A 15,995-nucleotide genomic window follows, 5' to 3' on the forward strand; every position below is an offset into this window, starting at 1 on the left:
ACAGTAAGAGATCCAACAAAAATACCTTAATTAGCATATAATTTTTAGGATCTAATATCTCTATCTTTTCATCTTTTTATAAAATTATACCATTTTATTATTTTGAATAAATGAAAATCATGCCTAATGAGTATGTACTATTCCTTAATTTCTCATTCTTTAAGTGTATAAAAATAAGTAAAAGTAAAAGATACCTCAGGAAAAACTGGTCTACACTAGGCAGGATACAGCTACAGACATAAATAGATACAGCGGAAAAGTCCCCAGTAAGCTGTACTCTAGAAGTCCAATCACACTTTTACTGTGAAAAAATGTAAAAATTGCAGTACTGAGACTCCCATCTGATAAACACACATCTTCTATGTCTGTTACTGTGAGTTTTGAGCCAATATAATTCTTTTAGTTTGAGACTTATGTCCATGTTGAGGGACTGACCTAATCATATAACAAAGCCACCATGAAAACTTTGCTTTAAAGGATGTTAACAATAATAACAAAGTGTATAAATTAATAAATTACCTATATGACAATGTGCCTCAAGATTTAGATATGTAAAAAGGTCAAAAGGTCAAAAGACACACAACCAATACCAGTCTGGACAGTTTGGGCTATTTTGTTAAAAGGAAATACTCAAAATCTCATCATATTGGTTTAAAAACACAATATTCCAGTTTCATGTTTATTTAATCTGTTTGTGTGTATGTGTGTGTTTATATCAGCAGTTTTTAGATTATGTGCTTAAAGGGCATGCTGTCATACCTAAACACACATCTTAATTTTACTTCAGGAAAAAAAGATTATTGAACATACCTTTTTGTATTATTTAGTTTTTTATAGAAGCATAAGAATGCCTACAAGACAAGATTGTGGGCCTCAACAATCTTCACTCACATATTACTATGACATTTGAGTGAAAAGGGAGAAAAGGAATTACAGAGATGATCTACTTTTGGGTTTGCTATTCACAATGTAAATTCAAAACATGACAGAATATGAAATCTGGTTGACTCTATATGTTGTTAAGCACTTTCATGAGACTTTTTTAAGCATGGCTATAAAGGGTTTTTAAAGAGAAAATGTATGAAATACAAATGACTAAACAAATGAAGCAATAATAAACCCAAATAAAAGTAAAACTTAACAAATAAATAAAACAAGTCACTAAATAATTAAGAGGACCTTAAAAAATATAAATATAAAATAATATAAACAAAAACGTAAAGCAAAATCTATCTTTTAATTAATAACTACATGAATATGTATGTATTTATTTATATATATGTCTATATGTATCTATTTAATTTTTTTATTTTAATGACGCTAGCAGCGATAATGAAGTAAACTGTGAAATTGAGCCTATAACCCATCAATGTTGGGAGGGCAGAATCTAGTGATTACTGTCTTGTGACTGGCTTATTGTTTCCAGTCACTTGTTTATGCCCAATTTAATATGGCTGCAAAAGCAAATGTATTTCTAACATGAAACTAGTTGAGTAAATTAACCATCTATGAAACAAAAGCTGGCTAGTTAAACAACAACTCGTAATGTCATGGAGAGGGACAAACTAACTAGCTAATGATCAAAAAAGAGCATAACTATTGATTGAAAGAAGGCTTATAAGCTAACTTACCTTGGCTATAACTACAACCCAGCTAAATTTGAACAATGACATTATTTGCTTCAGGAAATGGTCCTAAGTTCATTACAAAATACATACATTTTAAAAGAAAGAGTTGTGGAAATTGTGTCATTGGCACTAAATGACAATTAGATGAAGTTTAAATAAACCAAACAAGAGCATTACTTAATCTTATTAAAGTTCAAAATTGTTAAAATGGGTGAAAGAGACTTTCAAGGCTAAAGTCATGTTGTCAGTAGCATCACAAATAAATTTTATAAATGTTGCTTATATTATGCTGCATTACTCATATATAAAACAAATAAATTAATTAATAAATAATAATTAATTATTTAGTTGTTCATTTATTCAATTAATTTTGTCAAAAAACTCCAAAACTTTTAAGCAATTACTTATATTCACTTTTAATTTTTACATACTTACTAAGGCAGGCCTACATATTTGATGTACTGTAAGCAGAACACCTTTCCCATAGTTCAACTTTCACATTCTTAGAATCATTTTTACAAATTTAGATGGAAAATGATTACATTTTTTTAATGTTGCATCTGCCTGTCTGTCCCTACCAGCAAGCTGAGACTTAACTGAACTTTGTCACACAGTATAACTCCAAACACAGCAGTGAATACCTTATGTCCAAATGTTTGTATGTAAATGTTTTTATAGATACCTCCATGTATCTGTGTCTGGGCTTATATTCTGTTTTGGTGTAAACTAAAGAGAAATGTCAGTAAGCAGAAACTTATACCTGTTTTTACAAAAGTATTCACAAGTATGGTCAAAAATGTCTCTGGATTGTTTGTTTTATTTTTCATTTTCATCAAGGGTACCAACAATTATGCACTCACAGACCAACAGCAGACACAAAATACAGAAGTCTTATCCTTATAATTTCCCCATTCATCTGGTATAATTCCACCATTCCCTCACATATTTAGATGAATTCCCCATTCATCTCCTTCAATAGATGTCCACTGTTTTTAGAGAATCACTGATGCTGTTGTTTACAACCAAAAGGAGGAAGTCTAAATGTCATCCTTAAAATAGTACTAAAGACAAATGGTTCAACTGGGAGGAACAGTTTAATGAGTGCTAGAAATACTCAACAATGATGCATATTTTATCAAATACGAAAAAATGTTATAATTCATTACCCACTTAGAATAGACAATACTGATTGATCCAACACTGTTGCACTTATTGGTTTGTACATGTAGTATATAGTGGCTCATGAATGTAACCAGTCATGTGTATATTGGTACACATGACTGGTAACATTCCCAGAAAGCATGAAAAAGCTTCCATGTTAAGTAGCAGCATGTGAGATGCCATGTTGCAGCCAACTGCACTGGCCTGGGTCTGCTGAACTCTAACAATGGATTATCCAATGGCCCAGATTCAAAACAGTTCTCCACAACAGATGCCACCAAATATTAACATTTTATTATATTAAAAGCAGTTTAGTTTTATGCATTTGGGATTTAAAGATACAGTGAGTGACAAATCAACCCTGATATCAGACATTAGAGATTCTTGTAAACCACACTCCCTGTTCTCTAACTGAAAAACTTTCAGGAGAATTTAAATTACGGGATCTATGTCTGTCCACTTGTGGCACTTTTCTTCACATCACTAACACGGTTAATATCCCAAAGCGCATCCATCTGCCCTAGGGTCTGACCCGGCCCACAGTACCCTCTCTGACCCTTCTGGTTTTTCGTTGGTTGGGTCCCACCACGTTCCTACACTGATGACTTGCCCCCGTCCAAACTGTGCCCGTTCATGACCTTCTATTGGCCAGTTGACCACATGGCCCCGACCTTTGAGATCTTCAGCCACTCGTTGCTCCACACCATCCTCCAAATTAAGGTGCCACTGCTGTGCTGCACAAAGAGTTAATGCTTCCAAATGGTGTACTACTCATGAATGAATATATATATATATATATATATATATATATATATATATATATATATATACATACATACATCATCTAAACCGCTTATCCTTCAGGGTCGCGGTGGGGTGCTGGAGCCTATCCCAGCTGTCATTGGGCGGAAGGCAGGATACACCCTGGACAGGTCGCCAGTCCATCGCAGGGCTATATATATATATATATATATATATATATATATATATATACATACACATATGTATATATATTTAAACAGTGTCTGTGACAAATACATATTGTTACAATGAGTTAAGGTACAGTCTTCTTGTTAGGTGTGTCAAAATTGCTAAGTTACAACTTCTTACATTATACACTGGGCTAATCAGCATATGTAGTTCTTCCTATTGTGTAATTTATAAGGCCTGAGTTAAGTATTTAACTACATGGATGACTACTATCCAAAAGCTATTTCATCATACTTTCATGAGGATTAGGATAAGGATCACTGATATAACCGACATTATAAGAATCTAATTCTTACACATGCTTAATATAAATGAGGACCCTTTGCTGCACAAAAAAATGGTTTGTCAGTTCAATCTAAAAACAATTTCATGTAGTAAAAAGCAATTTAAATGGTTTTACTCAGCTCAAATGAATACTGTAAATTAAACGTGAAGCAAAATTTTAGTTTAGATGAACAAAAGCAATATGTAACATCAATCCAAACGTCAAAAATACTCAAATCAACTTCTGCCCCGTTCCACTTTTTACAGTGTTTATTTTGCAGGTTCAGTGTCATGAACAACTAAGACAACAGTCTGATTTATACATTTCCACATTGGAATCAGATAACTAGGAGGGTCTGTCCATGTATTAACACTGCTTGGCAGACTATAATTTTCAGAGCGAGACCACCATCACAAATTAGCCTTAAATGTGGAGTGTAAAAAGTGGATCAGAGGTGTCTGTGAAACACTGAGCTTAAGCCTAATAGCAGTATCTTCCCCCATGGAGAAACTTACCAGCCTGGTCAAGCTGTACAAACACACGTGGGGCATCAAGTGCAACCTGAGGATTCATGCCAAACTCCAACATATTGAGCAATACCTGAACAGGGAATATTCATTTTATCTTATCTTTTAATCATAAGTAGTCATTTAATTTAATGATCATTTTAGCCATCGTTTGCTACACACATTCAACCTGACACTGCTTTCGTAGACGTTATCTGCACTGACACCAAAACTCTGTTGTAACATAAATTAACCACAGAATGTTCTAATAATAATATTAAAGTATAATGAACTCATAAATACAGCTTCACTCAGTTTTCCAGCTGTCTATATTACCACGGCCTAAATCTAGAAGCTGTGGAGTAAAAAGTAGTTTTGTAGTAGACTACAGATCCAAAAACCAGGCTCACTCATATAATGAACCAAGCTGGGAGGCCTGCTGCCTTCTTCACTAGTAGCATTAACTGCTGAACAGGTTTGGGTTTGAGTTAGCAATGTATGTTAAATTGGTGAGATATTTTAAACACAGCAAAAGGGCTGATTTGTGAGACAAGGGGTTTTTTCATGCTCACTCACTCACCCTTTTAACATTGTGAGTGAGTATACACAATCAGAAAACTGCTGTACAGGTACATTTTATTCCTCCATATTACAAACAATGTAAATTTTAAACTGCCCTTAAGACCCAATTGTGTACTTTAAATGACTTTTACTTTGTACAGTACATTCACTTTCAGGGTAAACAAGCATATACTTAACTACTATTTTTAAATAGAAGGATAGAGTGCATGGAGTCACTTTTAAACAAATAATTCCAAGAGAAATTTCTTACAATAATGTCCCCTAACTAAAGATACTAAAAATGTACGCTTGAGGGGTACCACCCCAGCAACATGAGGGTACCACCCCTGTAACAGTTTAGTACCTTTTCATACTGAGAGTGTAGGTGGATACCAAATTGGTTCAAAGTCAGTGTTCAAAACACATTTAGAACTTCTAACTGACTTTATTCTTTAGACTGACTTTTTAAATCTTTTTGCTTAGAATGACCCTAAACCTTAATTATGTTTATATCAACAAATAATTTAACATTCCATTTGGTCACTAACAAAACAATCATAACACTACCAAAACTTTACAAAAATGTTTTGGTAGTGACTATTTTGGTAGTGACAATTTCAGTTAATTTAGACTGTAAGTCAAAAACGGTAGCCAGTACATGACCAGCAAACACAGCTTCAAACAGTTGCACACGCATAAAATCATAATTTATTATTAAAACATATTTTACCTGCAGAAAATATATGTACAGTAGTGAAATGTTACACACTGACTTTCAGACTTTGGGACATATTTACTTCAAAACAATGAGATCTAACTGCTCACCATGTGGCCATGAGGGACAGGGATGCAGACTCACTTCCCGCTCTAAAATGCAGGGGTGTGGCCAAAAAAGGCTAACTAAAACACTTTGTGTTTCTATAGCATCATTAAAACACAGGACAGGTTTTTATTTAAAAGGTGAACTCATGATAAATCTAAATCTTTCAAATTCACTTTGAAAGTAATCAAAAAAATGTAATAATTTTTTTTTTTAACTAAGTATTATTTTCACAAGTTGAAATTTAGGAGTTAGGGTTTGGGACAGCTGTGTCTACCCTATAAATGATAATTTTGTATATATTCAGCTTATTAAAATCTTGACTAATGCCTTTGTAATCTTTGTAAATATCTAAGGTCTGAAAACTTAATTACTTTTAAAAAAGTAATTAACTGGGACCACAGTTTGAACTATTTCAGTAGAATGGTCTAGAAAAATTTGTATTACAAAGAAAATAACCTTTGGCTGAGTCTATTCCAGAAACTGAAAACTGGGGAAGCATTCTAAATGAGTCATTGCTCCTGAGCCTTTGAAAGAAATAAGGTAGGATCACCCGTCACAGGGCAAAGGGAAGCCAGTCTCACGGTGAAATCCTTGGCTAACCAGTAATGGCGTCAGAAGTAAAAATAAATTGTCACAGAGCAAATGCACAGGATTGTAAAATATCTTCGTTAATACATCTGCCATTTATCTGGCATCTGACACCTGTGCCATTCAAATCACTGGTGCATATTGGAATGGAGAAAGAATGATGAATGAAATGTGGATTCCAGAAAATAGTGTGAGGAATATTTACAGTACTGTGCAAAAGTCATTTATATAAAATTATATGTAAAGTTATTTATCTGGACAGTGTAAACAAAATGTTAATATTAAAAGAATATAAATAAATAACACATTGTGATTTTATGTCTGCCAGTGTGTTAGCTTAAACACTTCCAAAAGTCCAGTATTTACAGTTACAATCAAATACCTGCTTCAGTTTATCAATATTCATAATGTTAAATCAGGTGTGCTGGTGATGGAACTTAATAAATCCATGCAATGGCTGGAGTGCACCAAGGATCAGGAGCCAATCTTGTGATTCACTTGATCTTACACTTAACTACGGTTATTTCTATTTAAGTGTTATACTGTGTTTTACAGGTACAAATTCACTTACTGTCGAGATAAATAATTAAAAACAAAAATTTTCATGGCAAACCTTTACAAACAGCTAATTTTAATATCACAATGAACAGACAGGTCTAACACAAGGAGAACTACTCATTTTTGAGAATTCTAATGGTTCCATACTCCAGTTTCTTTGGAAAAACTGCTCAGTTCAACTCTAAGCTTAACCTTATGATTAAGACACAGTCATCCTAAAATTCATTCTTCATAATGGTTGAATGTGTCTATGCTAAGGTAGCTTACCTGCACATGACCCTGAGGCTGCATGAAGCCTCCCATTACCCCAAAGGAACAGAGAAGGAGGCCAGAGGAAGCCTCAGTAAGCATGGCTGGGATTATAGTGTGGTAGGGCCTTTTCTTAGGACCTACACAGTTCACATGACCAGGGTCCAGAGAGAAATTAGCACCTCTGTTCTACTAGGCAAAGAAAGAAAGAAAGAAAGAAAGAACAGAGTGAACAATAACAATGCACTTGACATTGGACTATAAATCTTACTGTGGGGTAAATGACCTCACTGTTATTCTTTGTTGAACTAATGTTTCTCCCTATAAAAAAACTGACTCATTTACTGCACATGAGTGGTGCAGCATAAGACACAGAGCATATTGGTATTGTCAAATATTACAAAAGACATATCAAGTCTCGAGTCACAAGTTCAAACACTGTCCCCAGACCAAGACATAATCTGAACACAACACAAGTAGTGTCACCATGCAAGACCCACTTGCAGTGAAAATCCACAGTTTCGGGGTACAAGGCCAGTGCCAAATCCCATGTAGTTGCTGTTGACAAAGGAGCAGGCGTTCCCCTCTCGGTCCACCACAGTGAAATACACCGTGTCACTTCCTGTGGGAATCCCATGCTCACACACACTCCTGGCTCTGTGGTTAGAGAGAACAGAAATGAGAACTATTCAGGGTCATTCACTTCTACAAGTGCCAAGTTCTTAAGCAGGAAAACAAGCAAGTCTTAAAAGAGGATTACTGTCAGCAACTGTGATTGAGAAATTTGTGATTCTGAAATGCCACAGGAACAATATAAGTTATGTAAGGGAGCAAAAAAAACTTGCCGAAAACTTGACCTCACTGTTATTCTTTGGTGAACTAATGTTTCTCTCTATAAAAAACTGACTCATTTACCGCCAAATGAGTGGTGCAGCATATAACACAGTGCATATCAGCACTCTTAGATATTACAAAAGACATATCAAGTTATTTAAACACTGTCCTCCACTGTCCTTTTACAAATGATTTTTCACAGATAAAGACTTTATTTGAAAACAACACACTTATTTAATCTGAAAACACACACATGTAAAAAAGTCTTTGAAATAGAAAGTGATTCATTCATTGCTGTTGTGTTTTCTTACACCTGTAAACGACTGCCAGCTCAGAGTATTAAGTAAAATAGAATCTCTTACTCAGTTAGTGCATAGGTTATAAGTACATGGCCTGTTCTACACACCCATACTAATGTCAGTTTAGATTTCCTGTGGCCAACCGAGAGTCTAAAGTCTGCAGTTTATGATCCCCACCTCAGCATCCTATCACAGCGTCATGGCAGGGCGACAGAAAGGAGGGAGAGACCAAAGGGGAGGGGATGTGTAAACAATACTATCTAAAGTAAGCACTGGCACTAGCTGGTACCAGAGAATGAGAGGGAGAGACAGAGAGGGAGAAAGAGAGAGAGAGAGAAAGAGAGAGGGAGAGAGAGAGGGAAAAAGAGAGAACGAGAGATACTCTCAATAAAGCAGATTCTATGTGTTCTTGTCTTACTTGTCCATTTGAATGGACTGGGCTTGCTGCTGAGCGTAATCCTTGGACAAAAGCCCCTCTACAGGCATTTTCACCTGGTCTGGGTCAGAGCTGAAGTGCATGGTGTCAGTCATGCTCAGTTTCAGTACCTCAACCAGGACATGCAGGTAGTCAGGACTGTTGTGACCCAGATCTGCGGGCAACATAAAATGGTCATCAGATCATTCTGTTGTCAAGAGCATACACTGAAAAATGGAAAACGGCAAAGATTGATTTGAAGTGTTCGTGAAGAACATTAGGCCTCAATCACCAATATCTTCCTAATTCTCTTCTCAAATTTGTTCTTGAGAAAAGTTTACGTCAGATTCATTCTTAGGTTGTTCTTACCCAAGAACAAATCCTAAATAAGAAAACACTGGTGAATGTCAGAATCTTCGTAAAAACTACGTAAGAGGGCTTTAAGAAGAAATTTCTTCTTAAGAACAGTTGGTGAATGAGGGCCATAGTTGTTATTCATCTAAACTGTTGTTTTGCTTTATGGTCATATGCTTTAACACATTTTGTCTTAAACAAGGCATACAAATTAACATTTTCTCCATATGAGCTATTAAAAGCATTAAAAAGTAATGTTAGCTTTGTTTAATTTGAACGTAACCTAAACACTTTTTAAGTCTGTAGGCCCGTTTCACCATCTAATAGATTTGAACTAAAATCTAAAAAATTTTTATTTAATTTTATTAGATCTTTACGTTCTTTGTGTCAAACATTTTATACAGTACATCTCACAGAACCTATATGAAATCTAATAATGAGGCTTTTTGAATCAATTCAAAATCTTTCATGAGAGAAATGAGATGCAACTAAGAATCAATTAATCCCTCCCCTCTACAATTCATCATATATTTGAAAGACAAAAATTTGGTTTTCTCATAATTTTTAACCAAAATATAGTGACTTTTGCACGCCTTTGAGAACACCTTTGTTTGACTACATCACCATGTACCTGCAGGGAGGGAAAAATAATATAAGCCAACAATATCATGTTTCACTCCCCTCTCCTGTCACCCCTACTTATAATTGAGTAAAAATGCTCCGCTAGCTAAGAGACTCTCCCTGACACTGTGTTTCACTTGTGGACACAACCCAGTGCAGAATAAAAAGGTTATGATTTCAGGTTCACAAAGATTCTTAACAGAAAATGTGTTGCATCTATTAAAGACACAATTTGTTGTTTATAACAATTATCAGTTGAACAACAAAATACATTCTCAGAATAAAAAATATAGTACTTAACTGTTACTGCGGAGGTACTCTCATGTTTTCAGTACCTTTAGTTAGAGAACAGAATTGTACCATATTCTGCTGGATTTTTTTTTATTGCATTGACTCCACACAACCTGTCCTGACTTTAAATACAGATAAGTAATGAAAAGGTAAAAATATTTACTTTGTCCTTGGGAAAAAATGCCATTAACCTTTAAACTCATTTAAGGAACACAGAACAGTACCCTTTTTCAGTGTATATTTTCACTTTTAAGGGAAATTTTAAAGTGCTTCTTAAATTTTGCAAATATACAAAAAGGGTCAAATGAGGTGAAAGCAGTCTACATTCCACAATGAAATGTTTTTCCACATGGAATTAAAAGGCTGAATACTCATTTTAGAACACACTTCGTACCTTTGATGGGCAAATTTTCAAGGATATTAAGGGCAATGAGAGCTGCCATTCCCTGACTGTTTGGCGGGACCTCCCAAAGTCGCACTGTCTGTGGGAAGAATACATGAGGGCCATTATTCAAAATCACTATGCTTTGCTTGCTGTTCAGCGTGTGTATAACTGATAACAGAGTGGGCTAATAAAAGGGCTGGGCTGCAGTAGGAAAATAGTACAGTCAGAGCAGATTGCTCTCTCTGCCTCTTTTTCTCTCTCACCTACTTTATAATCAGTGTAAAGTGGTGTGATCTCAGCAGTGACGTGGTTCTTCATGTCATCCAAGCTCAGCACACCACCGTTTTCTCTCACAATGTCAACCACCGCCTCAGCAATTCTCCCCTCATAGAAGCCTGCTTTGCCCTGCAGGGCAAGCTCCTTAACATACACAGAATACACACACAACACGATACGACAGCTACCATAAAAAGCACATGGGGTGTATGTCAAATACTATATGTCATTGAGAACAATAAGAAAAGGTCTAGTAATAATAATTAATAATTAATACAGTTCACTAACCTTGACGATCTACAAATACTTTCAAATGCGAAATATCTAGCTCATTAAAAAGATTGGAGTTCTTTTTAAAAGGACTGAATTTTGTTTGATAAATTGGATTTCAATATTTTTTTTTCTCTAGATCAGGCTTTTATAGACCGGAAGGGGCATCCCTGTTTGTTGGCAGTTCTTAAAGTTAATCCAAAGTATCTGAGTAGTATTGATCGATGATATAATCTTAGGTGGGGTTTGATTGTGCATTCTTCTGAACACATTTTTCCATGGTGGACATTGAACTGTCCTCTGATAAGTGGAAATGAATAACTTGTCAGTTGAAAACGTGGTAAACGTGCTAAAATGAGCTATTTTCAGTAAGGTTAAATAAACAGAGACAATACTGTACAGAGGAGTGGTTTAGCTCACAGTTATCACCACCAGTAACAAAAGTATGTTGTATTTTCAAAGAATTCTTTCAAAATTCTGTCAAAAGAGGAGATTCTCAACTTTCAGTCAATACCACATTTATGTTTGTAAGTTTTGACATGTTTGTATTGTTTTTGAAAATAGAACAAACAGTAAAAGCATTTTTTTGTTGAGACAGAATGGAAATGTACAGGTAAATGTAATTTATCATATTACTATGTAATTAATAATGTAATTAAGTATATTAATTACTATTCAAAATGTTTGGAATTATTTGTAATATTAATCATTTGTGTTATTTTTTAGAAAATAATAACGTATACTATGTAGCCTTAAATCTTATAAATTTAAAACTTACAAACCTGATGATGTACTGTGTATTACATTCTGTAATTATTCATTTACAGCAATTTCTATCAAGATTTGATCATCTCTTTTCAAGTATTATTTAAAAGCTATGAAATTGCACAGGAGAAGCATGTAGAATTTTCTACATTTATCTGCAGCCAGACAGGTTTTATATATCTTGAAAACATTGATGCCAAACTTATGTGTAACAGTTTTCAAGAACTTTGTAAAATGCAACATACTTTCAACATATCATTTGATAACTGATAATACAAAATTTAAAATTTGAACTGATTGATTGTGCATACCTGAAGGGTACATGCGAGGTTGGGATTGGTCATGACTTGCCCGTGTTTGGGCGGCTGGTTGTTAATGAGTAAATCTGCACCCAGCTCCCTCCCAGCTGCTCTCAGGGTTTCAGTACCCCTGGCCCAATGGTATGCTGTAATTTCGGCCACAGGGAACCCCCTCTGAGCCAGATCTATAGCCGGCTGCAGGAGGTCAGCTAGAGACAGCTACCAAGTTCATAAAGCATAGCATGCAATTAGAAACGTTTTCAGATTCGAGCACATGAAATACCAAAAGAACACATTAAATAGCTACATACTGAGTGATGAGAGGTTAAAGTGCACAGTGTGTACATGCAAACAGGCAAAATTATGAGTAGAAGAAATCCATAAAAATAAATTGGAACTCTTCCATTGAAGAAGACACGGAAACCCTGACTCACACTAGCAGCCCTGGAAATTCAACCTTCTGCTGTTGTGCATATGCCTAAAATTAAGCGCATGGGTGTGGGGGCCATTTGTTGTTTCGCTAGGAGCTGTATTTAAAACTCATTGTGTTGTGAAGCACTGGGGTATTTCAAATAGTAGACATTCCTTTTTAGCACTGACACATGGGTGGGGCGATCCCGAGTTAGTTAAGATTGAACATTGCCAACTAAGATGAACATCATACAGATCAATTGCACAAAACTGCACTGTAACAATAACTGTAATACAGTTTCCAGCAATATACTGTATTTTTTAGGGACACTCTATAATTTCCATTTCCAGAATGATATTTTATTAGGCAGAATATTAGTAGGGCAGGACAAAGGGGAAAACTGGGACTCTTATCAGCTTGAGCCTCTATATCTTCATTGTAAGCCGTTTTCCCTCTGTCACACATGACTAATAACATACTGGGGGACAGCTACTCAGGAGGCTTATGTGTGAAAACTGTTTTGTTGTGTTCATTATTTACTCATACATCAACAATAATAATTACAATTTAATTATTGATTTAATCAATAGTACATCCTGGTCAGTAGAGGTTCACCAACCCATCACAAGGAGATTCAGAGGCTTTATTGTGTTAAATTTTTCTGAAACATATAAGCTGATTGTTTTTTTTTTCCAAGAACCTTAAAGCAAACTGGACAGTTCTGGCTTGAAAATTTAATATTTCAGCACAGGATTATCCTGTCTGTGTTTTGTATTTCTTGAGTTTTGCTTCTGAATAGTGTAAGAGAGATTTTAAGCTTTTTAAAAATGTATCATGTTAGACACGGAGATCATGCTAAAAAGTGATGAACAAAGTGAAAGTGTCTCACTTTAGCAATATTCACTCTACATTATACAGTAGTCTATGATAGATATTAGAATTTACAGTACTATACTGTACTGTATATACTGTGAGTTGCCAAGAGGCATATTGTCAACAAAAGTTACAGGAAAACAGTTAAAAGCACTAAAAAGCATAGTTTTTTTGTGTTTTGTTATACATCATGCACTATGTGGATCACATTAACTGAAGATATTAACCAATTACACAGTATTTAGCAGCAGAAATGATACAAGGAACAAAAACTAACAACATTTTGCACCGAACCTTATCAAAAACAGGAATAAAATCAGTTTTTAAAAATCTGAAAAACCAAATGATAATAATAACCTACAACCATGAGTCTAACCTGGCCACACCACTGTAAATGATCTGGCTATGCCCCTGGCCCCCAGACTACATCTGACTTACTGACTATTGTCACACAATTGTTATTATACAGTTTTTAATAAAAGCGCAAGAAAAAACTCTTCACTCCAAATAGAGATACTGGAGTGGTCATGCAGTGCGATAGTAGACTATGTATCATCAACTTCTCCTAATACACTATAATACAATATTATAATACGATGGGCAAGTTCTTCAAACATGTTAGTATTTTGACTGAATTTTATGGATGGAGTACCTTTTTACTACCAAATAATGCCACCGTGTCACACCAACATGCCGCTGCTCCAGGTACCGTGACATTGAGTGCATGGAAGGTGGGAGTGGGGTTACTTTGACTGAAGCCATACTGCTCCATCAGCTCCAGGGTTTGAGCTGTGGGGCTCCTGCCACTGACACACACAAAAGTAACCATATTAAGAGCACAAAAGTAATTTTAAACAACCATGTGTATTAGAGGTAGAGGTGCCTACTAGAACTCCTTTTCACAAACCTGATTATTTGTCACTGTACTCTTTGTCTCACCTTCCATTAAGTCCTCGCACCTGTCTAGTGACAGCATCATAGAAGAGGCAGAAAGCATCTCCACCGAGGCCTGTGCTCACAGGTTCTGTCACATTCAAGGCAGCTGCCACGGCCACAGCAGCATCGGCAGCGTTGCCGCCTCTCTTTAGAATGTCTGTGATGGAGAGAGTTATTTTAGCAGGCCAGACCACTTCTTAAGATTCTAGCTCTTAGTACACCTAATGGCTAGATGTCCCTGAGAGCTCTGACGGGACCCTCTTAAGCAGAGCCCCTCTAAGGTCTCCTTCTGAATCTAACATAATCAGTGCCACACCATATGACAACATTCACAGATATGTCGAGAGCTCACCTAGTCCAATGTTAGATGCAAGAGGCTGACTGGAGGCAACGCAGCCATTTAGGCAGATGACTGGTGATCGGTGAGAGGAGAACACCAGACGGTCTTTCATTTTCATTTGTTTGCTTCAAAAAAAAAGTCCTGTAACTTCAAGTTATTTGTTTACAACAGGCCTGCCATTCCATTACAGTATGGAACACTCAGCTCAGCCGCTGTTAGGTACTGGATAATGTTAAAAACAGACCAATAAACTGACTTTCAAAGTAGGGATATAACGTGGGGCACTTTTTGGTTGTTACACCATGCCAAGGAGTCTTAATCGAAGAAATCGGTGTTATGTAACGGACACTGAGGCACCCATACAGTGATATAACAGACATGTTTACAGTGGCTGATGTGAGGAGTACTTCTGTTTAAATACAGCAATAGTAAATAAATATAGTTATAACTGGCTGGCGTAGAAAGCCCTGCCATTTGTATTTGAACACCACCCTGCGCAAACCTGCTCCTTCAACAAACACGTCCTGAATCGATGTTATCGGTGTTCGATTCAGTAAGGCTAGCAGGCTCCTCTATTAGCAAGGCTGTTTATTAAATGTAACAACAGTTTCGTTCAGAATGTAATGAAAAATAGCATTGTTGTCAAATATATTGCCTGTGACACCAGTCGAGATTAAGTGAACAGGCAAAAATTAAGATTTAATATGGGAATTATTAGCCTGATCCACGTCTTACCTTGCACTCATTTTAGTTCCTGCAAAGTACAAAGTCTACTTGCACAATAGCGTAATAAAGGAATGTAACTGCTACAGTCTAAGCCGGCTATGTCGTTCATAAGCTGTGACTAAATAGAATATTGTATTCTGAGCCTACAGAAATCTGTTTCAGCAGAGCCACCACACAAATACATATTGACCACACTGCTTGTTCAAACAACATGGGTGTTGTGTTGACTTGATCTACGTTCTAAACCAACAGCCCTGCTAAAAAAAAAATCATAGAAACCATTAAACGTTTCCATTGGCTTCTGGCTGTATCCAGTAGCTACTAATGGTATTTTGTGTTTTCCTGATGGATTGATATCACAGTGCAAAGGATTCTAATGGTTTAACGGGTGTTCTGGGTCTGATTCCAGATGCATTTGATAGTGCCCTAAAGGGATCTAAAGGTATTCTTTAGGAAACTAGTGATTTTCTAATAATAACCCATAAACCAATTCCCATTACAATGGTCTCTTTTCAGCAGGGAGACAGTGTGTTTGTGTATCTGTATGAGAGAAACAGGGAGAAAAGGAGT

The 15,995-nt window shown here is 35.9% G+C and overlaps 1 protein-coding gene across 3 annotated transcripts; it reads right to left on the reverse strand.

The window, feature by feature from the left end:
• Positions 1-2,703: 2,703 nt before the first annotated feature.
• On the reverse strand, positions 2,704-15,583 carry LOC118818798 (glutathione hydrolase-like YwrD proenzyme). Of its 3 annotated transcripts, none has more exons than XM_036586244.1 (12): positions 15,435-15,582; positions 14,712-14,824; positions 14,363-14,516; positions 14,076-14,229; positions 12,151-12,357; positions 10,796-10,948; positions 10,538-10,625; positions 8,881-9,052; positions 7,830-7,986; positions 7,348-7,518; positions 4,560-4,644; positions 2,704-3,523 (listed from the first exon to the last, which is right to left on the reverse strand). In XM_036586244.1, exons 1-12 carry the CDS (start codon positions 15,443-15,445, stop codon positions 3,282-3,284), a joined length of 1,707 nt encoding a protein of 568 aa, XP_036442137.1. In that variant the 5' UTR covers positions 15,446-15,582; the 3' UTR covers positions 2,704-3,281. The 3 variants fall into 3 exon arrangements, with proteins under 3 accessions (XP_036442137.1, XP_036442138.1, XP_036442139.1); XM_036586245.1 differs by having other exon boundaries at positions 3,369-3,518; positions 15,435-15,583; XM_036586246.1 differs by lacking the exon at positions 2,704-3,523 and adding an exon at positions 3,773-3,814 and having other exon boundaries at positions 15,435-15,583.
• Between the last annotated feature and the right edge of the window lie 412 nt (positions 15,584-15,995).

Source organism: Colossoma macropomum, unplaced genomic scaffold (assembly GCF_904425465.1).
Source record: "Colossoma macropomum unplaced genomic scaffold, Colossoma_macropomum, whole genome shotgun sequence".
Lineage (NCBI taxonomy): Eukaryota > Metazoa > Chordata > Actinopteri > Characiformes > Serrasalmidae > Colossoma > Colossoma macropomum.

Coding starts and splice junctions, on each gene's coding strand:
- LOC118818798 (XM_036586244.1), bottom strand. Junction 10,949..12,150: donor ACCTCGCATGTACCCTTCAG/GTATGCACAATC, acceptor GTGTATGTTAAG/GAGCTTGCCCTGCAGGGCAA. Junction 10,626..10,795: donor CACTTTACACTGATTATAAA/GTAGGTGAGAGA, acceptor TTCTTCCCACAG/ACAGTGCGACTTTGGGAGGT.